Here is a 23757-nt window from a genome sequence, read left to right as displayed (position 1 = left end):
GCCTAGAGAACCCACAATATCACTATCCTTTCAGTCCATGAACTGGCATATAGCAGCAGTCATCATTAAGGAACTGAATAAGTTATGACACTGTGGAAGCAGAAATATTTAATGATCTAAGACAGTAGCCCAGGAGAGGGTTTTTTTTTTTTTTTTTTTTTTTTTTTTTTTTTTTTTTTTTTATTCCCTTGTTTCTGATTTATATGCTGGGGATGATTATCAACCTCCCCCCCCCCATGTTACATTGTAATCCATCTGTTCTTCTATTCCCTCTGCTATGCCAGGAATGTATGTGCATTTGTAGTGAAAAAAGCAAAGCCATTCTCATGGTGTCCCATCTTCAGTATTTAGTTTGTCATGTAGATTTTTAAAGTTGCAAGTAGTTTTAGAACATTCCAGCCATATACCACCCATTACTTTGCAGTTTGCAGTCCTGACTTTTTGCTTTTGCTGTTGATAGTGTTAAGAACTAAAGTACCTATCTTTCCTTATATATGCATGTGCTGTGTAAACTTAAGCTACCTTTTAGAGTGCTAAGTTCTTTCTTAAGTAGATTCTCTAGCTCATGTGGTGTTTTGTTTGGGGTTACTTGCCAAATTCAGAGTTTCCTTAATGCATATTTTTTTTGCTGTATCAAATTCTCTTGAGTAACAAACAACTTTCTACATTATTAATTTCTTTTTCTCATTTTTTTTTTTACAGTACTTACTTTATCTATGTTTTTGAAGGTAATAACTTCTCTTTCATATAGAAGGCTTGGCCAAGCATTCCAGAATTTTTTTTATTATATTTTTAACACTTTCAGATTTAATCATGAATTGTAATTCCCTGTATAGCTCAGTGAATTGATTATTACCTTAAAGCTATATTCTCAGTGGTGAGGTAATCAAAGAAGACAGTAAAGAAGGAAAGGAAAATGGTGCATCATGTGAAGAAGTAAAAAAAGAAGAGGCTCAGAGTGTTGAGAACTCTTCTAAGAAAGATCCTCCAAAGAGACTCAGATCGGTAAGTCATTGTCATTAAAATCTGAAATGGTTGAAACAAACTTAATTTTTTTATATTTCTGAAGGTTAGCCAGATATAAAAATTTGAGTATGAACTAACAGTCTTGATAACCTCTTACACAGTCAAAGTATGCAAGACGTTCATTACTGATTATATAGCTATTTATGTAGGTATACATTTCTGTAGGTATACAGTATTTACATTGTTGCATCTTACACATTACAGGCATATAACAAGTATTTATTTGTATATAACCCAGGTTAGTTTAATATCTTTATTAAACACCCCATACCCATCCTGTGGGTGGTAGTTAACCCTTTCAGGGTCCGTCCCGTGGATCTACGGCTTTACGTTCAGGGTCCAAACCGTAGATCTACGCCATGAGCTCAGCTCACTCTGATAAACTGTGAGTGGTACATTTGGGCCTAGATATGAGAGAATACATCTATGTGGTATGTGTGCACCACATAAAACAGATCCTGCAGCACGCTGTGTATAATGAGAGAAAAAAAATGAAATCATGATTTTTTGATTAAAACAGCAACTTTGCAGTGTTTTTTCGTATGTTTTTTATAGTTGTATTTGCGATTTCTTGGTCTCATTTGATAGAATGGAAGACATATTACAGAAATAGAGATGATTTTGATTGGTTTTAGCACTGGAAATGGCTTGAAACTGAGCTCAATGTAGCAGAAATGTTAAATTTTTGCCGATATTCAAGAGTAAACAAACGACCTCACACGTCTAATACACGTCAGCTGGTGGGTCTAATATACATTCACAAATATGGTGATGATATTTATACAATTATTACAGTATTGCGTAACAGTAAATCTTCTATTTTTTGGTGTGAATAAAAATTCATTATGTGAATAAAAATCAAAATGGAATTTATTTGTAAAGCCTCAAAACATAACTAATGAACAGAGGAAATGTTAGTTTAGTGCCAGGAATGCCTACATTGTTCATTCTGGACCCTATTTTGAAATTGGAATATTTTGAACTTTGTGTTAAATTGGCCAAATTAACAATTTCCGATCACTTTATTTTGTAGTTGAAACAGTTGACTTGGCGATTTCTTGTGTTCAATCGATAGAATAGAAGTAATACTAGTGAAATAGCTAAGAATTTGGTTGATTGGAATAATGTAATTGGCCTAAAATGGGAGTCAAAGTCGGCAAAATCGCCGATTCGTAAATATCGCTGACACATCAAAATTCGTGAGAGCATAATTTCGTCAATTTTCCACCAAATTTCGTACTTTTTGTTTTATTACCTTCACAAAAAGATTCTCTACGATTTCATAAGAAAAAATAACTAATTTTTTTTTTTTAAATTCTTGGACACTGGTGCGTGACTCCAGATTTGGGCCTTGGACCCTGAAAGGGTTAAAAGATTACTGAGGCACATAATGGGTCTATGACAGGGCTGCAAAGTTTTGATAGATGAACAAGTTACAGTGGTAATGTTTATATGTATATATCTGGTTACAGTCGTAATGAGTTAATTTATGGAAATATGAATTAGGTCATGCGCACACAGGAAAAAAAAGGTTAAGTGGTAATGTGTTATTTACCGTGGGCAAAGTCAAGATATTTTTTCAGAATGATTGGTAATATACCATCATGGATAAAATACTTTGACATTTCATTAATTTTATCATATTCCAGTACATAATGGTGCAAGGTGTGACAATTGTCCATCTGGTAGAGTTTACATTTAGTTTGATCTACATCTGGTAATGGTGGTTTCAATATTGTGTATCCAGTGGGCTGAAGAGGGGTTGTTGAGATGGTATGGAGATTTAGAGAGGATGGAACAAAATAGGATGACTTGTAGGGCCTATAAATCTATTGTAAAGGGGAAGCAGGGTAAGGATCTTTCAGGAAAAGGAAAGGATGAAGGGAAAAGGGTAAAGGAGGTTTTGTATCCAAGGACTTGGACATCCATCAAGCATGTGTGGGTGTGTTAGATAGGAGTGAGTGGAGGCAGATAGTTTTTGGGGCCTGACAAGCTTTGGTCAGTGGATGGGTTTATGAAGAAGGACGTAAACTATGGAATTGATGAAGGAAAAAAGGTTGATGGTTCAGTGAGGTATCTGTGGAGACAAAGAATATTGGTTTAGAAAGACACGTAAGCAAACACTATAACATATTTATTAGAAAACGTTTCGGTCCTGGGACCTTGATCACTTCTAACATACAGTGTTCCTCCATTCTTATGTTCTTATGACATTCCTCAGGTCACGTGCGTCACATCTCACTCTCCGCCTATATATATAATGTCTTTCTACCTCTGTATGTTAGAAGTGATCAAGGTCCCAGGACCGAAACGTTTTCTAATAAATATGTTATAGTGTTTGCTTACGTGTCTTTCTAAACCAACTTGTCGGTATTTATTACCAAGGTTTATACCACAAAGAATATTATCCATGGAGGCAAAGAAGAGAATGTATGAGAGTATAGTGGTACCAACAGTCTTATATGGGTGTGAAGCATGGGTTATAAATGCTGCAGCGAGGAGGAGGAGGCTGGAGGCAGTGGAGACGTTGTGTTAAAGGGCAGTATGTGATGTAAATATGCAGAGAATTTGAAGTGTGAAAATTAGGAGGTGTGGAGTTATTAAAAGTATTACTCAGAGGGCTAAGGAGGGTTTGTTGAGGTGGTTTGGCCATTTAGAGAGGATGGAGCAAAATAGGATGACTTGGAGTCTGCATAAATCTGTAGTGGAAAGGAAGAGGGGTAGGGGTCATCCTAGGAAGGGATGGAAGGAAAGGGTAAAAAGTTCTGTGTGCAAGGGGCTTGGATATACTGCATGCATGTGTGAGCATGTTAAATATGAGTGAATGGAGACGAATGGTTTTGGGGGCTTGACGAGCTATTGGAGTTTGAGCAGGGTAATGTTTTGTGAAAGGATTCAGGGAAACCAATTAACCAGACTTCAGTCCAGCTAGCTGGTTCTCCCTGGGATATTTGCTGTTTGGAGTGACATCTGAACTGTCATATCTGCATGCCTCTGCAAAGACAGTGATTGTGTGTGAATGACGGTGAAAGTGTTTTTCTTTTTTTGGGTCACCCTGCCTCAGTGGTATACGGTGGGTTCGTCGAAAAAAAAAATACACAACAAATTTTTTTTTTCTCAACGAGTCGGCCGTCTTCCACCAAGGCAGAATGACCCAAAAAGAAAGAAAATCCCCAAGAAGAAAACACTTTCATCATCATTCAATACTCTCACCTCACTCTCACATAATCACTGACTTTGCAGAAGCGCCCAGATACAAGAGTTTAGAAGCATATATAACATACCCCTCCAAACTGCCAATATCCCAAACCCCTCCTTTAAAGTGCAGGCATTGTACTTCCCATTTCCAGGACTCAAGTCCAGCTAAATCTATAATAACTGGTTTCCCTGAATCCCTTCACTAAATATTACCCTCCTCACACTCCAATAGCTCATCAAGTCCCAAAAACCATTTTTCTCCATTGACTCCTATCTAACACGCTCACACACTCTTGCTGGAAGTCCAAGCCCCTCGCCCACAAAACCACCTTTACCCCGTCCCTCCAACCTTTACGAGGACGACCCCTACCCTGCCTTCCTTCCCCTACAGATTTATATGCTCTCCAAGTCCATTCTCTCTAAATGACCAAACCACCTCGACAACCCCTCTTTAGCCCTCTGACTAATACTTTTAGTAACTCCGCACCTACTCCTAATTTCCACACTCCGAATTCTCTGCATGATATTTACACCACACATTGTCCTTAGACAGGACATGTCCACTGCCTCCAGCCACCTCCTTGCCGCATCATTTGCAACCCAAGCTTCACACCCACATAAGAGTGTTGGTGCCACTATACTTTTGTACATTCCCTTCTTTGCCTCGATGGATAACGTTTTTTGTCTCTACAGATACCTCAAGGGAGGGGCGAGCCTTTTTTCAGTGATTAAGAAATTAATATTCAAAAATTATTGAAGAAAATGTTTTCCTCCTGAAAAATAGTGCATAATTCTGGCAACACATTGATGTAATCAGCTTGTTTCTATCATATTTCTAAGTATGTTTTTCATGAAATGTAATTTTTTTTTCTTGCTGTCAGCAAGTGGACATGTTGGCAATTAGTGGGTTTTTTCCTCCAAAAGTTATGATTTTTATGATTGTTTCATTCTAAATACCCTCCTGGAGAAAATTTCTCCACACACTACATGGCAACTTCTGTGAGGACTGTAGTGAAGAGTCCCTCAGTAGCCTGCAGGCTGTCAACAAGGACAGAGGGGTGCAACACGCTGAGATTTGGCACGTCGCAACTGTAGAGTTTTATAGAAAATACAGTGGAACCTTGACTTAGGAGTGTCCCAACGTACGAGTTTTTTGAGATACGAGCCGTTGCTGGGTCGATTTTTTGCTCTGAGTTAAGAGCCAGCTGCATCCCCCTCTTCCCCCTCAACTCAAAACCTGGACACCTCGCTTGTTTAGCTATGATTTCATGCTTTTATTCCATGGAAATCATTCTCTTTTTTTCTCAGCACTACTTTACACTTACTTTCTTAGGACCCATGCTTAGAAAAACAAAATTTGGCCAAATGACTGTTAAAAATGTAAGCAAAGCAGGAGAGAACTGCTCCCACAGCGAGGTAAACAGTGCACTGAGTTGGTGGCATTCGTTATTATAATGAAAATAATAATAATAATTATTATTATTAGTGATATTATTATTATTAATTTAAGTAACTAGAGCACAGATTCAATTCCCTAGATCGAGAGCCCCTCACCAGCATCAAGGTTCCTTAATGTTGGTGAGGGGCTCTTGATCTAGGGAATTGGATCTGTGCTTCAGTTCCCTAGATTAACAACAATAATAATAATAATAACAACAACAATAGAGCTTCAGTTCCCTTAATTAATAATAATAATAATAATAATAATAATAATAATACACCTACCATCCGACTTACGACCGAGTTCGGTTCCGAGAAACCAGTCGTAAGTCGAAATGGACGTAAGTCGAACTTTACTACTGAATATCAACATCACATTTTTTATTGACTTTATTTTATTTTTTTAATTTGGTATTTCATGTTTTGCTTTACTTTTTATGCTGTTAGTACTGTATTTTATACTGTAAGGTTTAGGATAAACACTGTGTACAACACAAACAGTTGTTTATTTCCCAGAAATTTGGCATAAAATACACGGTCGTAAGTCGAGTGGTCGTATGTCGAGCAGGTCGTAAGTCGGATGGTAGGTGTACTATAATATTACACTAAAGTCACTCAGTAAGTCAGTCAAGTCATTCAGGAAGTCCATCAAGTCACTCAGTCAGTCCGTCAAGTCACTCAGTAAGTCAGTCAGTTCAGTCAGTCAGTCAGTCATTCAGTAAGTCAGTCACATAAACTCAGGTTAACCTCTTTTTCTGTGTACAAAGTAACACTTCATTATGGTTACAGGTTATCTCTTGTCAAATATCTTTGTTTCCTTGTTAATTCTAAGACTTAAGTGCTTATATAGTGGACCCCCGAGTTTTGTGATTAATCCGTTCCAGAGAGTCTGCCAAATGTTGAAATTGCTGAATGGCGAAACCATTTTCCCCATAAGAAATAATGGAAATAAAATTAATCCGTTCCAGACACCCAGAAATATTAAAATAAAATATTTTTTTCAAATTAAATAAAGATTTACATACTGAAAACAATGAGAAATCAAGTACATACATCTATAAAATAATAATAACATTACACTTACCTTTACTGAAGACTTCTGGGTGGATGGAAGATGGGAGGAGGGGATAGGAGGAAGGTGTACACTATTGTTTGGAAGGAGAATCTCCTTCCATTAGGACTTCAGGTACCAAGTCCTTATCTGGGGTTACTTCCCTTCTTTGTTTTTTAAAGACATTGGGAACAACTTGAGAGCACTGGACCCCTGTCGCACAAAATATCTGTCCAGAGAGCTCTGTTTCTGGCGTTTCTTTAAGATTTGTCTGAAGTGGGGCACAACACTGTCATTGTACATGTTGCCAATACGGCCTGCAACAGCTTTGTTAGGGTGAAGTTCGTCCATAAATGTTTGCACTTCGGTCCACTTTGCACAAATGTCCTTAATCTTTGAAGAAGGCACCTTCCTCCATCTTTCTTCCTCCTCCTCTGCAGCAGTTTCCTGAGCTGTGATCTTCTGCTGTTGCAGATGAAGCTCTTGCAGCTCTTCAGTGGTTAGCTCTTCCCTGTGGTCCTCCTCCAACTCTTCCACATCCTCGCCACTCACCTCCAACCCCAGGGACTTCCCCAGTGCCACAATAGATTCCACAACTAGCATAAGCTCCTTAGGGTCAGCCTCAAGTCCTTCAAAATCCCTCTCTTGTACACATTCTGGCCACATTTTTCTCCAAGCAGAATTCAAAGTTCTGCAAGTCAATCCTTCCCAAGCCTTACCTATAAGGTTTATGGAAGTGAGGATATTGAAGTGATCTTTCCAGAAATCTCTTAGGGTCAATTCAGTGTCTGAGGTCACTTCAAAGCACGTTTGAAACACTGCTTTGGTGTACAGTTTTTTGAAGTTGGAAATGACCTGTTGGTCCATGGGCTGGATGAGAGGAGTTGTATTAGGGGGCAAGAACTTCACTGTGATGATACTAAACTCCTCCACTATTTGCTCACTTGAGTGGCAATTTATTTTCCAGGAGGTATTTCTTCACACTGGGGCCAAACACTTCATTAAACCAGTCTAGGAAAATTTCCCTTGTGACCCATGCCTTATTGTTAGCCTTCCACATCACACACAAATTACTCTTGGCGACACTGTTTTTCTTGAACACACTGGGATTTTCAGAGTGATACACCAGTAAAGGCTTCACTTTGCAATCCCCACTAGCATTACTGCAAAACATGAGAGTAAGCCTATCCTTCATAGGCTTGTGTCTTGGGAGTGCTGTTTCCTCCTGCACGATGTAGGCCCTCTTTGGCATTTTCTTCCAAAAGAGGCCTGTTTCGTCACAAACACTTGTTGGAGTTTGAATTCTCCAGTGTCTACGCACTCCTTAAATCTCTCAAACCAACCTTTGCTGGCCTTAAAATCACAAGCATCACCACTCGTTGCAGGCATTTTCTTTACGAGATCGTCATGCAACTGCTTTGCCTTTTCACATATTATCGACTGCATAATGCTGTCTCCTGCTAACTGTTTTTGGGTAATCCACACCAACAATAACCTTTCCACTTTGAGGATTTGCGATCTCTTTTTTGTCAGCATATCTACCCCTTTTGCAACAAGAGCACACTTTATTTCCTTTCCCTTCGCCACGATCGAAGTGATGGTTGAATGGGGTTTGCCATACATCCTGGCAAGTTCTGTAACACGCACTCCGCTCTCATATTTTTCAATGATTTCCTTCTTGAATTCGATAATGTTCCTCGCTTTCTTTACCAAAGGGCTTGCACTAGCTTTCCTTGGGCCCATGGTGACTTATTTAGCAGTTGCAAGCACAAAAAACAATGGATTATTATGAAATGTATTGTATGAACTCGCAGGGTGATGGTCATGTACTGGTAAACAATGGCACACAGTGTGTGAATGGTGCGGGAGACTGGCTTTGTGTGCGCGGTGATGGAGGGAGAGGTACCGGACGGTCGCCGAATTACGAGTCCAATTACGAACCACGAGGCTAAATTTTGCCGAAAGCCGGATGTCACGAAAGTCGATGCCGACGAAACTCGTGGGTCCACTGTACCTCTTCATGCCACTTTCAGCAACACTGGTATGGCTACTGGATGTCATAACTGCTTGGCAGATACAAGATCTTCTTTCAACAAACTGGCCGTATCCCACCAAGGCAGGGTGGCCCAAAAAGAAAAACAAAAAATTTTCTTTTTAAATTTAGTAATTTGTACAGGAGAAGGGGTTAATAGCCTCTTGCTCCCAGCATTTTAGTCGCCTCTTACAACACGCATGGCTTACGGAGGAAGAATTCTGTTCCTCTTCCCCGTGGAGATAAGAGAAAATAAACAAGAACAAGCACTAGAAAGAAAATAGAAGAAAACCCAGAGGGGTGTGTATATATATATATGCTTGTATACATGTATGTGTAGTGTGACATAGTGTAAGAAGTAGCAAGACGTACCTGAAATCTTACATGTTTATGAGACAGAAGAAAGGACACCAGCAATCCTACCATCATATAAAACAATTACAGGCTTTCATTTTACACTCACTTGGCAGGATGGTAGTACCTCCTTGGGCAGTTGCTGTTTACCAACCTACTACCTATAGATATAGTAATTAAAATATCAAAACACAATTCACAAACACAGCTGCCCTGTAGCAGAGAAAGACTGGACTGGATACGTATGAATTACGAATGCTGGGGTGGTTGGGTAGTGTCGGGGAGTGGTAGAGGATGGCGGGAGGGCTTCCCGGCTGCTCCACAACAAGGCGGTCTCTTGAGCAAAAGAGATTTTTTTTTTTTCCTTTCCACAAACTGAACCATGTAAAATTAATTATACGACGTGTTGCATAAAATTGTGCCGCAATTCTTCAGTGGCGATCTACTGTATTATTATAATAATGATAGAGCTCCAGTTCCCTAAATTAACAATAATAATAATGTATAATACGTGTGTAATAATAATTCGGATTGCTTCTGTTAGCTGGCACAGCTGATAGCACAGCTGGTAAGCAGTAAACATGTTTACATCGCTGTGGGAGCAGTTCTCTCGTGCTTGTTTGCATTTTTTACAGTCATTTGGCCAAATTTCTTTTTTCTAACCATGGGTCCTAAGAAAATAAGTGCAAAGGACAGTGCTGAGAAGAAAAGGATGATGATTTCCATGGACTTAAAACTAGGCAATACATCGTACGCCGCACCCTCAACATCCCCCACCCACACTTTATATAAACAGCTTTTATATGATATTCCTTATTTATAAATACATTGTTTCAGTGTTTTCCTTAGAAAACTAGTGATCTACTGCAGTTAGCCTAAAAAATACTCAGTTTTCTCTTACAGCAAGAACATGGGAAGATACTATATTCAAATTGGGACAGAAATGGCGGACGCTTCTGCTGCTGCCTCTGTCACCATATTATGGCCTATTTTATTCATTCTAGAATATATATCATGTTTCTGTGCTAATTATATTGTTTATTATGTCATGTTAGATGAATTGTGATAGATAAATAAGCCGTACAGTTGATAATAGTGTCATATTCAATTATTTTTTCTCGTCTCTCCAGAGTGCAGGAATTTATTAATGACTTTTCAGTTAATTTAAATGAGAAAAATTAATTTGATATATGAGTAAATTGAGTTACAAGCTAGCTCCTGAAATGGATTAAACTTGTAAGTCAAGGTTCCACTGTATGTGAATAACTCAGAAATAAGTTACTGACATTGCGTTTCCTTTTTTGAGAAAAGTATTAATAGGATTGTCATGATTTTTGCACACGTTATTGAGGAATGATGGTTCTACAAACACCCAGGGAGGATTTCTGATATTATTTACAGCTTTGTTTTTAATGATTTTTTCTCCACAAAAATTAGCAACAAAAAAATCACCAACTTCAACTTTTTTTTTTTTTTTATGGAATGTCCTGACATTATTGCTGAAACAGCCAAGTTAACACTAATCTAGCCTTTATCTTTCATCTGATGTTCAACAGAGTATTGTACATCTTCCCAATTTAGTAGAAAAAGGAAAGTTTTATGACCCATCAAATTGTGCTTAATTTATTTTTTTTCTATTTAACTTGAAGGTTAACAGTCAAAACAGTGTATATATTTTTTAATGCTGCTTAAATCAATGTCAAAATCTCATTGAAATTTGACCAAAAAAAAAAAAAAGTTGGTGATTTCGTTTGCCCCTCCCTCAACGCACCACTTGCCTTTTTTCTTTCATTATTTCTATGGTTAACCTCATCCTTCATAAACCCATCTGCTGACAAGTCAACTCCCAAATATCTGAAAACATTCACTTCTTCCATACTCCCTCTCTCCAATGTGATAATAAATTTTTCTTTATCTAAATTGTTTGATACCCTCATCACCTTACTCTTATCTATGTTCGCTTTTAACTTTCTACCTTTACACACCCTCCCAAACTCGTCCACTAACCTTTGCAGCTTTTCTTTAGAATTTCCCATAACCACAGTATCATCAGCAAAAAGTAACTGTATCAACTCCCATTTTGTATTTGATTCCCCATAATTTAATCACACCCTAATCCCCAACATCCTAGCATTTACTTCTTTTTTATCACAAATATTAACTATATTTATGTGTTCCCCACAGGATGGTTTGATACCCAAAGAAACTTTGAAGTGCCACATGTGCAATTTTTATCAATTTAATTCACTTCAGGTAAGTAGAATTGTTCTTTTGATCTTTAATATTATTTTTCCAGTTACAGTAGTGAAGAATGTGATCATAAAATTCATGGCAATATTATGAATTTATTATGTTAAAATATTTTAATTGTGTGCATTTGTGTGTTTATACTGTATTTCTGCTGTGGAAATATCAGAAAGCTTCTCCCTCTGATCAATCAGGCTATGATGTATATGTGGACCAGCAGACTTTCTACAGCAATAGCCTGATTGACCAAGGAAACACCAGAAAAGCCTGTCCCCAAGCTGGGCTGTGGGAGTAGGAAGACTCTTGAAATCTGTTACAGGTCACAAGTACAGTTTATCACACACCCACCTCATGTGTGTCATGCCTCATTCACTTTTAATTAGTCTCTCCCTCTAGGTCAGGGCTACTCAACTACTATGAGCAAAGGTCCACTTGAACAAGTACCAATGTATGCAAAAGTCCAGATACATTTTTTACACAGTCATGAAAAGCAACAAATCCCAGTATAGGTCAATGTACTCATCATTTTCTGTTAACTTCATTTTCAGTCCTTATCTTATAAAAATTTACAAAATGTGAAGATAAATAGTGGGAAAAATCCTTTTTATATTATATCAAACAAGTTTTGTATTTTGTTTTCTCAACTTGATTTAAATGGAGTTTTCAAACTGAAAAATTAATATGCAGTATATACTGATTAACTTGTTTTAGGAGATGTTAAGTGAATGTATAGGAGCCTTTGAACCAAGTGAGAGAGTAATTGTGGTAGGGGACCTGAATGCTAAAGTAGGAGAAACTTTTAGAGAGGGTGTGGTAGGTAAGTTTGGGGTGCCAGGTGTAAATGATAATGGGAGCCCTTTGATTGAACTTTGTATAGAAAGGGGTTTAGTTATAGGTAATACATATTTTAAGAAAAAGAGGATAAATAAGTATACAAGATATGATGTAGGGTGAAATGACAGTAGTTTGTTGGATTATGTATTGGTGGATAAAAGACTGTTGAGTAGACTTCAGGATATACGTGTTTATAGAGGGGCCACAGATATATCAGATCACTTTCTAGTTGTAGCTACACTGAGAGTAAAAGGTAGATGGGATACAAGGAGAACAGAAACATCAGGGAAGAGAGAGGTGAAGGTTTATAAACTAAAAGAGGAGGAAGTTAGGGTAAGATATAAACAGCTATTGGAGGATAGATGGGCTAATGAGAGCATAGGCAATGGGGTCGAAGAGGTATGGGGTAGGTTTAAAAATGTAGTGTTAGTGTTCAGCAGAAGTTTGTGGTTACAGGAAAGTAAGTGTGGGAGGGAAGAGGAGCGATTGGTGGAATGATGATGCAGAGAGAGTAGTAAGGGAGAAAAAGTTAGCATATGAGAAGTTTTTACAAAGTAGAAGTGATGCAAGGAGGGAAGAGTATATGGAGAAAAAGAGAGAGGTTAAGAGAGTGGTGAAGCAATGTAAAAAGAGAGCAAATGAGAGAGTGGGTGAGATGTTATCAACAAATTTTGTTGAAAATAAGAAAAAGTTTTGGAGTGAGATTAACAAGTTAAGGAAGCCTAGAGAACAAATGGATTTGTCAGTTAAAAATAGGAGAGGAGAGTTATTAAATGGAGAGTTAGAGGTATTGGGAAGATGGAGGGAATATTTTGAGGAATTGTTAATGTTGATGAAGATAGGGAAGATGTGATTTCGTGTATAGGGCAAGGAGGAATAACATCTTGTAGGAGTGAGGAAGAGCCAGTTGTGAGTGTGGGGGAAGTTCGTGAGGCAGTAGGTAAAATGAAAGGGGGTAAGGCAGCTGGGATTGATGGGATAAAGATAGAAATGTTAAAAACAGGTGGGGATATAGTTTTGGAGTGGTTGGTGCTATTATTTAATAAATGTATGGATGAGGGTAAGGTACCTAGGGATTGACAGAGAGCATGCATAGTTCCTTTGTATAAAGGCAAAGGGGACAAAAGAGAGTGCAAAAATTATAGGGGGATAAGTCTGTTGAGTATACCTGGTAAAGTGTATGGTAGAGTTATTATTGAAAGAATTAAGAGTATGATGGAGAATAGGATAGCAGATGAACAAGGAGGCTTTAGGAAAGAAAGGGGGTGTGTGGACCAGGTATTTACAGTGAAACATATAAGTGAACAGTATTTAGATAAGGCTAAAGAGGTTTTTGTGGCATTTATGGATTTGGAAAAGGTGTATGACAGGGTGGATAGGGGGGCAGTGTGGCAGATGTTGCAGGTGTATGGTGTAGGAGGTAGGTTACTGAAAGCAGTGAAGAGTTTTTACGAGGATAGTGAGGCTCAAGTTAGTGTGTGTAGGAAAGAGGGAGATTATTTCCCAGTAAAAGTAGGCCTTAGACAGGGATGTGTGATGTCACCGTGGTTGTTTAATATATTTATAGATGGGGTTGTAAGAGAAGTAAATGCGAGGGTCTTGGCAAGATGCGTGGAGTTAAAAGATGAAGAATCACACATAAAGTGGGAGTTGTCACAGATGCTCTTTGCTGATGACACTGTGGTCTTGGGAGATTCTGAAGAGAAGTTGCAGAGGTTGGTGGATGAATTTGGTAGGGTATATAAAAGAAGAAAATTAAAAATGAATACAGGAAAGAGTAAAGTTATGAGGATAACAAAAATATTAGGTGATGAAAGATTGGATATCAGATTGGAGGGAGAGAGTATGGAGGAGGTGAATGTATTCAGATATTTGGGAGTCTATGAGAGATGAGGTGAATCATAGAATTGATGAGGGGAAATGGGTGAGTGGTGCACTTAGGAGTCTGTGGAGACGAAGAACTTTTTCCTTGGAGGCAAAGAGGGGAATGTATGAGAGTATAGTTTTACCAACGCTCTTATATGGGTGTGAAGCATGGGTGATGAATGTTGCAGCAAGGAGAAGGCTGGAGGCAGTGGAGATGTCATGTCTGAGGGCAATGTGTGGTGTGAATATAATGCAGAGAATTCGTAGTTTGGAAGTTAGGAGGAGGTGCGGGATTACCAAAACTGTTGTCCAGAGGGCTGAGGAAGGGTTGTTGAGGTGGTTCGGACATGTAGAGAGAGTGGAGCGAAACAGAATGACTTCAAGAGTGTATCAGTCTGTAATGGAAGGAAGGCAGGGTAAGGGTTGGCCTAGGAAAGGTTGGAGGGAGGGGGTAAAGGAGGTTTTGTGTGCGAGGGGCTTGGACTTCCAGCAGGCATGCATGAGCGTGTTTGATAGGAGTGAATGGAGACAAATGGTTTTTAATACTTGACATGCTTTTGGAGTGTGAGCAAAGTAACATTTATGAAGGGATTCAGGGAAACCGGCAGGCCAGACTTGAGTCCTGGAGATGGGAAGTACAGTGCCTGCACTCTGAAGGAGGGGTGTTAATGTTGCAGTTTAAAAACTGCAGTGTAAAGCACCCTTCTGGCACCCTGGCTTGGTGGGAATCGGCCAGTGTGTTAATAAAAAAAAAAGAAAAAAGATACTGATTAACAGAATGGTATATAAAAATTACACTACAACAGAATTTGAAGTTTTATTTAAAAAAAATTCTGGATTTTAACATGTAAAGATCAACAATACTGGTGTAATCTGTGTATGACTGTAGCTAAGTTGTCTTTGTATGGTTTATGTGTACTGTTTTTCTGTTATGCTAGATTAGTGAGAGAAATGACACTTCTTGCTTCGTGTTAATTCCCAAAATCATGGTACTAATGGAGTAATAGCTAGTTGAAGACAGTGGTGGAGGTGTTCACTGGTAATGCAGGAGCAGAACTTGTTCTTCACAAAGTTCATAGTTGAGAACGCAGACTTGCAGCAGTAGTTGGACCCAAACATTGTGAGAATCTCGACTGCTAATCTGTGAACTGTAGGAAAATTCGCAGGGGATCCTTCCTTTACCGAAAATGTTTCTGGTGCACAATCACAGAGTACATACTTGTCTCAGCTTCACATTCTCGTGGAAGTCAATGAGTTCCAGTTGAATTTTTCTGCATCTTCCCATTTGAAGGCTTGTTTTGCTTCGACTGAGAATTCTGTGATATCCTTCGCTAGAAACGGGTTTTGAACGAACAGCAACTGTTTTCCATGAACAAAAGTCATCAAAGCATAACTTGAAATTTTTTATCAGCTTCTCAATGAAATAGACATATTTAGTATCTGTTTCATCATTACATTGCTCCAAAAGTCTGGGGAAATGTAAAATTTTGCTCTGAACATCGTTGGTTTCTTCTGGAAAGCTTGAATTGTTAAGATCATGTTGAAGATCATGTTTTTTTCCCCATGCAGTTTAATGTTAAGATCATTCAGACGTGACATTATGTCTGCCAAAAATCCAACACAGTATTTTCCTGTCATCTTCCAAAAAAATCAGAAAATGTCTTCACTTTCACACTGTTTTGATCCTTGAGGAAAGTCTGTACCTCTTTCCTGATTGCCCAAAAGCACTCCAAAACCCTTTCCTTGCTCAACCATCTCACATTGTTGTGCATGCATCGACCTCAGTTAGAAAGCTTGAGAGTAAACGGTGTTGTAGTGCTGACGTTGATCGAAGGAAATTTACTAGCATTGTAATAGTCTCCTTGAGGTCACCATACCCATCTCCCCAACTGGCACACAGTACTGATTGGTGGATAATGCAGTGATAAGTTATTATGTCGGGATTATCTTCCTTCAATCTTGTGACTAGTCCCCTCTCTTGACCAACTATTGCTGGAGCTCTATCTGTAGTCAGTGAAATGATGGATTTGACATCAATATATCTCGATTCAAACATGCTTTTCAAGGATCCGTATATATCCTCTCCTAGTGTTCTTCCTTTAAGGTCGGTCACACCCAACAAGTCCTGGCAAAATTTTGTTTTCTCTGCATCATATCATCTCGCCAATACTATGAGTTGAGCATTATCAATACTGTCTGTGGACTCGTCTAAAGCCAGTGAAATACAAGGTGCTTTTTTCAGTCCTAGATTAAGTTGCGACATCAGGTCTTCTGCCAGTAGTTCTGTTCTCATTGACGTGAAATCAGATAATGGAATCTGCTTAATTTTGTCTTTTATCTTTTTTTTCTTATCCTCAAACAATGTATCAGCAGTTTCCAGCATACATTCTTTAACAATTTCTGCATCAGTGAAAAGTTTCTTGTGTTTTCCCAGGATCCAAGCTCTTCTAAGTGAACATTCCACTACTTTCTCCTGGGCTGTCATGTAATTGACAAGAACTACAGTGGACCCCCGCATACCGTTGGCATCACATAACGTTAAATCCGCATAGCGATACATTTTATCACTAAAATTTTGCCTCGCATAACACTAAAAAACTCGCTCAACGCTATTCGTCTGAGACGCATCTACGTGAGGCTTGAGCCAGCCTCACATGTTCCGCCGGTGGCAATGTTTACAAGCCAGCCTCCGCGGTAACATCCAAGCATACAATCGGAGCATTTCGTATTATTACAGCGTTTTTGGTGATTTTATCTGCAAAATAAGTGACCATGGGCCCCAAGAAAGCTTCTAGTGCCAACCCTGTGGTAAAAAGGGTGAGAAATATTATCGAAATACTGTGGTACCATGGTCAACTGCTGATGCTGCTGCTGTAGCACTGTCAGCTGCTGCTGCTGCTGGAGCACCGTCAGTTGCTGCTGCTGCTGTACGACCGTCAGCTGCTGCTGCTGCTGTAGTACCGTCTGCTGCTGCTGTAGCACCTTCTGCTGCTGCTGTAGTGCTGTCAGCTGCTGCTGTAGCACTGTCAGCTGCTGCTGTAGCACTGTCAGCTGCTGCTGCACTGTCTGCTGCTGCTGCTGCTGCTGCTGTACCACCATCAGCTGCTCCTGCTGCTGTAGCACTGTCAGCTGCTGCTGTAGCACTGTCTGCTGCTGCTGCTGTAGCACCGTCTGCTGCTGCTGTAGCACTGTCAGCTGCTGCTGTAGCACTGTCAGCTGCTGCTGCTGCTGTAGCACTGTCAGCTGCTGCTGCTGCTGCACTGTCAGCTGCTGCTGCTGTACCACCATCAGCTGCTCCTGCTGCTGTAGTACTGTCTGCTGCTGCTGTAGCACTGTCTGCTGCTGCTGCTGTACCACCATCAGCTGCTGCTGTAGCACTGTCAGCTGCTGCTGTAGCACTGTCTGCTGCTGCTGCTGTAGCACCGTCTGCTGCTGCTGTAGCACTGTCAGCTGCTGCTGTAGCACTGTCAGCTGCTGCTGCTGCTGTAGCACTGTCAGCTGCTGCTGCTGCTGCACTGTCAGCTGCTGCTGCTGTAGCACTGTCTGCTGCTGCTGCTGTAGCACTGTCAGCTGCTGCTGCTGTAGCACTGTCAGCTGCTGCTGCTGCTGCTGTAGCTCCGTTGTTGGTGTGGCTTATTGAGAATACCAAGAAACAATTAACCCCAGAGGGTTAGCTACCCAGGATAACCCAAAAAAGTCAGTGTCATCGAAGACTCTCTAACTTATTTCCATTGGGGTCCTTAATCTTGTCTCCCAGGATGCAACCCACACCAGTCGACTAACACCCAGGTGAACAGGGAAAAATGCCTGGAACTAGTGCTCATATTGGTGAATTTAAAGCCAGCAAAGGTTGGTTTGGGAGATTTAAGAATCGTAGTGGCATACACAGTGTGATAAGGCATGCTCTGGAAGAAAATGCCAAACAGGACCTAGAGTACTCAGGAGGAAAAGGCACTCCCAGGACACAGTGTCTCATCAGTCATTGCTGCATCTTCAATAAAGGTAAGTGTCACTTATTCTTCATTTAGTAGAGTAGTACATGCACAATATATATTGTGCATATACTACTCTACTATTGTGCATGTATCCTTCTCTTTGTGTGTAGGAAAATGTATATTTCATGTGGTAAAATTTTTTTTTTCATACTTTTGGGTGTCTTGAACGGATTAATTTGATTTCCATTATTTCTTATGGGGAAAATTCATTCGCATAACGATAATTTCGCATAACAATGAGCTCTCATGAACGGATTAATATCGTTATGCGGGGGTCCACTGTATTGTTGACCTCTCGTACTACGATTTTAGCTGATTTATTTTTTCTTTCTTCAGTTCCTGGCTGATTCATCTTTTCAAATCCACTGTGTTTAGTTTCATAATGGTGTTTCATATTACTGCTCTTCACTAAGGCAATTGTTTCACTACATACGAGGCAAAGGGGCTTAAAACTACTTGTGGGAAGAATGAGAGCATACTGCTGTATCCATTCTTCCTTGAAGGAATGATTTTCATCATCAGTCTTTCTTCTTTTTGAACATGTCATGTCTGTCTCCTTCATAAAGATATGACTAGTTTAGTAAAGCAAATCATTTGATATGGAAATAAATATCTGGAGCATTAGACTTAAAATAATAGGTAGTAGGTTGATAGACAGCAACTGCCCAGGGAGGTACTACCGTCCTGCCAAGTGAGTGCAAAACAGAAACCTGTAATTGTTTTACATGATGGTAGGATTGCTGGTGTCTTTTTTCTGTCTCATAAACATGCAAGATTTCAGGTACGTCTTGCTACTTCTACTTACACTTAGGTCACACTACACATACATATACAAGCATATATATATATACACACACCACTCTGGGTTTTCTTCTATTTTCTTTCTAGTTCTTGTTTATTTCCTCTTATCTCCATGGGGAAGTGGAACAGAATTCTTCCTCCGTAAGCCATGTGTGTTGCAAGAGGCGACTAAAATGCCGGGAGCAAGGGCCTAGTAACCCCTTCTGTATAAATTACTAAATTTAAAAAGAGAAACTTTTGTTTTTCTTTTTGGGCCACCCTACCTTGGTGGGATATGGCCGGTTTGTTGAAAAAAAAAAATTCAGGGAAGCCGGTTATTTTTATATAGCTGGACTTGAGTACTGGAAATGGGAAGCACAATGCCTGCACTTCAAAGGAGGGGTTTGGGATATTGGCAGTTTGGAGGGGTATGTTATATATGCTTCTAAACTGTTATGTCTGGGCGCCTCTGCAAAGACAGTGATTGTGTGTGAGTAAGGCGAGTGTTGAATGATGAAAGTATTTTCTTTTTGGGGATTTTCTTTGGCTTTGGGTCACCCTGCCTTGGTGGGAGACGATCAACTTGTTAAAAAAAAAAAAAAAAAAAAAAATCCAACACAATATCCTCCCTGCTTTCAAAATTTGTCATGATTCCATCAGTTCCAGCTGCTTTACCCCCTTTCATTCTATGTAATGCCTCACGCACCTCACCCACACTCACATCCTGCTCTTCTTCACTCCTAAAAGATGTTAATACCTCCCTGACCAGTGCTTGAAATTACTGCCTCCCTTTCATCATCGACATTTTAAAGTTCCTCAAAATATTCCTGCTATCTACCCAATACCTCCATCTCCCCATCTACTAACTCCTCTACTCTATTTTTAACTGACAAATCCACTCGTTCCCTAGGCTTTCTTAACTTGTCTATCTCCAGAATTTTTTCTTATTTTCAGCAAAATTTCTTGCCAGTGCCTCTCCCACTCTTTCATCTGCTCTTCTTTTGCACTCTCTCACCACTCTCTTCATCTTTCTTTTACTCTCCATATACTCTGCTCTTCTTACAATACTTCTGCTCTGTAAAAACCTCTCATAAGCTACCTTTTTCTCTTTTATCACACCCTTTACTTCATCATTCCACCAATCACACCTCTTTCCTCCTGCACTCACCCTCCTATAGCAACAAACTTCCTAGTAATGACCTTCGTATTGTAGATAGTCTTAATGACCCTCGTATAGTAGATAGTCTTTTTAGTATGATAATAAGATGTTATCTTCATTATAGAATAATAAGAAAATATTATAACCTTTATATTATAATAATAGGGTAAAAGGACCCCAATGGAAATAAGTCACTCTGTCTGACTTTTTTGGGTTATCCTAGGTTCTCTACACATATGCTGCTATATATGATAATTCTATGTAACTGTATTTGTGTATACCTGAATAAACTTACTTACTTACTTACTTAGAGAGGACTGGCACAGAGTTATGTAAACAAACCAGGCGAAGATAAGTTTTGTAAACAAACAAAGTGTACACGTCTGGTTTGTGTACAAGTTACATTGTGTACAAGTTGTCTCTACATTGATACGGTAGAATAAATAAAGAAGAACACTCGCATTCTCATGTAACATCATTTTGAGAAGAAATGACGCTCTGAGTGAAGGCAATGGAAATAAGTCACTCTGACTTTTTTGGGTTAACCTAGGTTTTCTACACATATGCTGTTACGTATGATAATCTATGTAACTGTATTTGTGTATTCCTGAATAAACTTACATACATACGAAAGGAATAATTTTCTACAGTTACCCCTAGTAACACATTTTCTCTTAGGTTAGATTAGAGAAAATGTTAGTTTTGGCATCACTTGTACAAGTTATCTGGCTACCACATCTCATATTTATGTTTATTTATTCTATTGTGGGGTGTATTTATCATCTTTATATATTATGCATCGTGTTTATTATATAATTTTGAAAAAAAATATCATGGATTAATGAAAATGTGTATATTAACGTAATATACGACATTTAATGAGACTCGGTTATTATTATTATTATTATTATTATCATTTCTAATATGGCGTCATTTGTGCAAGTCGTCTGGCTACCACATCTCATATTTATGTTTATTTATTGTACTGTGGGGTGTATTTATCATCTTTATATGTTATGCATCGTGTTTATTATATAATTTTGAAAAAATATCATAGGTGGATTAATGAAAATGTGTATATTGAAGTAATATACAACATTTAAATGAGACTCGATGATTATTATTATTACTAATATGACATAAGAGACTCTTATTGATTTTAATGTGTACCTGCATGCCAGCACAGTATGTAAGTTTATTTAAGTACAGGTATACATAAGTATAATTATCAGAGTATATATAAAATATGATCTCCATGGGGAAGTGGAACAGAATTCTTCCTCCGTAAGCCATGCGTGTTGTAAGAGGCGACTAAAATGCCGGGAGCAAGGGGCTAGTAACCCCTTCTCCTGTATATATTACTAAATTTGAAAGGAGAAACTTTGGTTTTTTCTTTTGGGCCACCCTGCCTCGGTGGGATACGGCCGGTGTGTTGAAAGAAAGAATATAAAATATGAAATAACTTTTAAAAACACTTGAAATTTTGGAGTTTCCAGACAAAATGGAGAGACTTAGGGCTTACTGATCTCTCAGAGAATGTAAACAAACCGCGTGGGGCGCAGGGACCGTATTAGAAAGTCAGGTGGGGGGAGCCGTATAGCGAGTTTTGGCCATAATTTAAAATGACCATATTAGTGGAACGGTGTAAAGTGAAATGCCGTAAAGCAGGGCCCTACTGTACTTGCATTAGCCCACCTTTCTGCTAATAGTTGCTTATATCTCATTTAAACCTAGAAGATGATTGATCATGTTGACCCTGATCTAAACCTCCAAAATCTGATGCCCAATCAAAACCTATTGGAAAGTAACTGCCTTTATTACACAGTATCACAAGCCAGCACTATCCTAAACAATGCTAAAAGTCTATCAGTACTTAACTACAACATCAAGTCCTTAAGCAAACACTATGATGACCTCCTGGCACTCCTTGAATCACTAAAGACACCCTTCTCCTGCATTATTCTTACTGAGACCTGGCTTAAGCAGGACACAATAGATATCTACCCTCTACCAGGATACACAGCAATCCACAACTGCAGACCATACCAAGTTGGGGGTGGTATTGCAATCTATTACTCTAACCAATTGTCTTGTATTAGCACTACTTGCTTTAGTGATGAATATGGGGAATACATTTTTGCTAATTTTACTGTAAAAAACCTCAAGACGCCTATAACAATCGGTGCCATTTACTGGATACCCCACACAAACATCCCAAATTTCAGTGAGAAATTAAAGGCACTAATAACAAACAGACAAATGAATAAGCACCACCTTCTCTTAGCTGGAGACTTCAACATCAACCTTGGCCTACTAGATGATCGGCCTGTAACTGATTTTGTCAACAATACGAACAACACACTTCTCATACCAACAATAACTAAACCAACCAGGCTCACTGAGACAAGTGCAACCATAATAGACCACATATGGACCAATATACTAGCCCCCCTTAAATTAGGGATAATCACAGATAGCACTACAGACCACTACCCTACCTTCCTCTTGACAAACATTAGTAAACCACCACTTTGAATACAACAAAGTTTCATTTAGACTCCACGACGAGGCCTCAATAAGGAAGTTCACAGCTGACCTAGAGACTGTTGACTGGCCTGCACAATTCTCCAAGGCCAATGGTATTGATGACTGGACAGACATTTTTCTTAACAAATTACTTAGACCATACAACAAACATTGTCCTATAAAAACGAAACAGATCACAAACAAATGGCTTGGTTGCCCATGGCTAACCAGCAGCATTCTGAAATCCATTGATAAGAAACACCAGTATGAAAAGCAATATAGACAGGGCTTAATACACAAAGATATTCTTAAACACTATTCATCAGTTCTCACCAAAGTAATAAAGAAAGCCAAACAACTATACTACTCCAGTAGATTCACTGACACAAGAGGAGATATAAAAAAGACCTGGAAAACACTCTCTCAGATTCTAGGGACCCACAAACTGAAAAAAAAAAAACAAGAATATTGTCCTAACTAAACCTAATGAAACACTGCATCCCACTGACACAGCTAGCAAGATAAACGACTTCTTCTCAACCATAGGATCTAATCTCGCCAATAAAATCCCACGTACCAATGCCCATGCTGGGGACTACCTAGATGGGAATTTCCCAAATTCCTTCTATCTTGCACCAACTGAGCCCACAGAAGTCACCGAGATTATAAAGTCACTTAAAAATAACTCAGGGAATCTGTCTCATGTCGCACCATTATTGTACAAGCGAGCGGCCCATATCCTTTCGCATGCTATTTCATTACTTTTTAACAAGTCACTAGAAACTAGCACCTTCCCGAAACTACTCAAGACGGCAAGGGTTACACCAATACATAAAGGTGGTGACCCTACAGATTTAAACAACTATAGGCCAATATCAAACTTACCATTGCTATCCAAAATCTTTGAGAAACTCGTGCACAGGAGACTATATTTATTTATAATGGCACAAAACATACTCAACCCCTGCCAATTTGGATTCAGAAAAAATAAAAGCACTAATGATGCAATCATAAAAATGCTAGATCTGCTTTACACAGCATTGGAAATTAAGGAATATCCACTAGGAATTTTTATTGGCCATAGAAAAGCTTTTGACACAGTAGACCACGGCATCCTACTCCACAAACTTGACCATTATGGTATAAGAGGCCATGCGCTAGCATATTTCAAATCTTACCTTACGAATAGGTATCAGTATGTCACCATTAAAGACACAGCATCAACAACATGGCTACTTGATACTGGAGT

At 39.0% G+C, this 23757-nt stretch overlaps 1 protein-coding gene across 2 annotated transcripts in view; it reads left to right on the top strand.

Annotated features, from left to right (window-relative positions):
- Positions 1-23757, top strand: part of LOC128693591 (myb-like protein X) — a 239416-nt gene that overhangs the window by 26254 nt on the left and 189405 nt on the right. Inside the window, exons 3-4 of one of the 2 annotated variants that reach the window (XM_053783391.2) lie at positions 876-1005; positions 11286-11354. In XM_053783391.2, the coding sequence (XP_053639366.2) occupies positions 876-1005; positions 11286-11354 (199 nt within the window). Of the gene's footprint in view, positions 1-863; positions 1006-11285; positions 11355-23757 lie in introns of both variants that reach the window. The other variant, XM_070087622.1, reaches the window with a different exon arrangement.

The sequence above is a fragment of the Cherax quadricarinatus genome, chromosome 2, assembly GCF_038502225.1.
Source record: "Cherax quadricarinatus isolate ZL_2023a chromosome 2, ASM3850222v1, whole genome shotgun sequence".
In the NCBI taxonomy this organism is placed as follows: domain Eukaryota; kingdom Metazoa; phylum Arthropoda; class Malacostraca; order Decapoda; family Parastacidae; genus Cherax; species Cherax quadricarinatus.
The sequence above is the reverse complement of the archived record's forward strand: the minus strand, read 5'-3'. Positions and strand labels throughout refer to the sequence as shown.